This window comes from Condylura cristata, unplaced genomic scaffold (genome assembly GCF_000260355.1).
Source record: "Condylura cristata isolate star-nosed mole 26May11 unplaced genomic scaffold, ConCri1.0 scaffold00073, whole genome shotgun sequence".
Taxonomy (NCBI): domain Eukaryota; kingdom Metazoa; phylum Chordata; class Mammalia; order Eulipotyphla; family Talpidae; genus Condylura; species Condylura cristata.
The window spans coordinates 96,681-97,322 of NW_004567174.1; the positions used below are offsets into that span (position 1 = coordinate 96,681).

Below are 642 nucleotides of genomic sequence, written 5' to 3' on the forward strand. Positions count from 1 at the left end.
GGGCGCGGGGAGCCCACCGTCCGCCGGCTGTGCGCGCCCCGGCCACGAGACCGCAGGCCTCGGTCATGCACGTGGCCTTTCCTGTGCTTCTTCAGAGATCAACTGCCCTTACCCGGACATCAAGGACGGGAAGGTGGCCTGGGGGTTCAGGCAGAACTACATGTACCAGGACTCCGTCTCCCTCGCCTGCAACGAGGGCTACATCCTCAGAGGCAGCAGCCTCCTGCGCTGTGACGCCCACGGCACCTGGGACCCTCCGCTGCCCACCTGCGAGCTGAGTGAGTGTGGCCGCGCGGCCCCGCGGGAGGGGGGCACCCCTGTGCCCCCAGGGTCGCCGGGCCCTGCACAGATCGGGCTCCGGTCAGGGTGCTCTTGTCGGAGCAGAGAATGACCGCAGTGCTCTGGGGGCAGTCCTGGGGCCCGCCGGCTGTCGCATGCAGGTGAGCAGGCAGGTGAGGAGCGTGCAGGCGGGCAGGCGGGCAGGTGGGCAGGCAGGAGAGCAGGCGGGCAGGTGGGCAGGCGTGCCGGCGGGCAGGCGAGCTGGTGGGCAGGTGAGCAGGTGGGCAGGTAGACAGTAGGGCAGGTGAGCAGGTAGGCAGGTGAAGAGGTGCACAGGTGGGCAGGTGAACAGGTAGGCAAGTA

At 69.5% G+C, this 642-nt stretch overlaps 1 protein-coding gene across 1 annotated transcript in view; it reads left to right on the forward strand.

The window, feature by feature from the left end:
- The window catches only part of C4BPA (complement component 4 binding protein, alpha), a 14,686-nt gene that overhangs the window by 7,256 nt on the left and 6,788 nt on the right, over positions 1 to 642 (forward strand). The window contains exon 6 of the mRNA XM_012734806.1: positions 96 to 278. Coding sequence (XP_012590260.1) covers positions 96 to 278 — 183 coding nt within the window. The remainder of the gene's footprint in view (positions 1 to 95; positions 279 to 642) is intronic.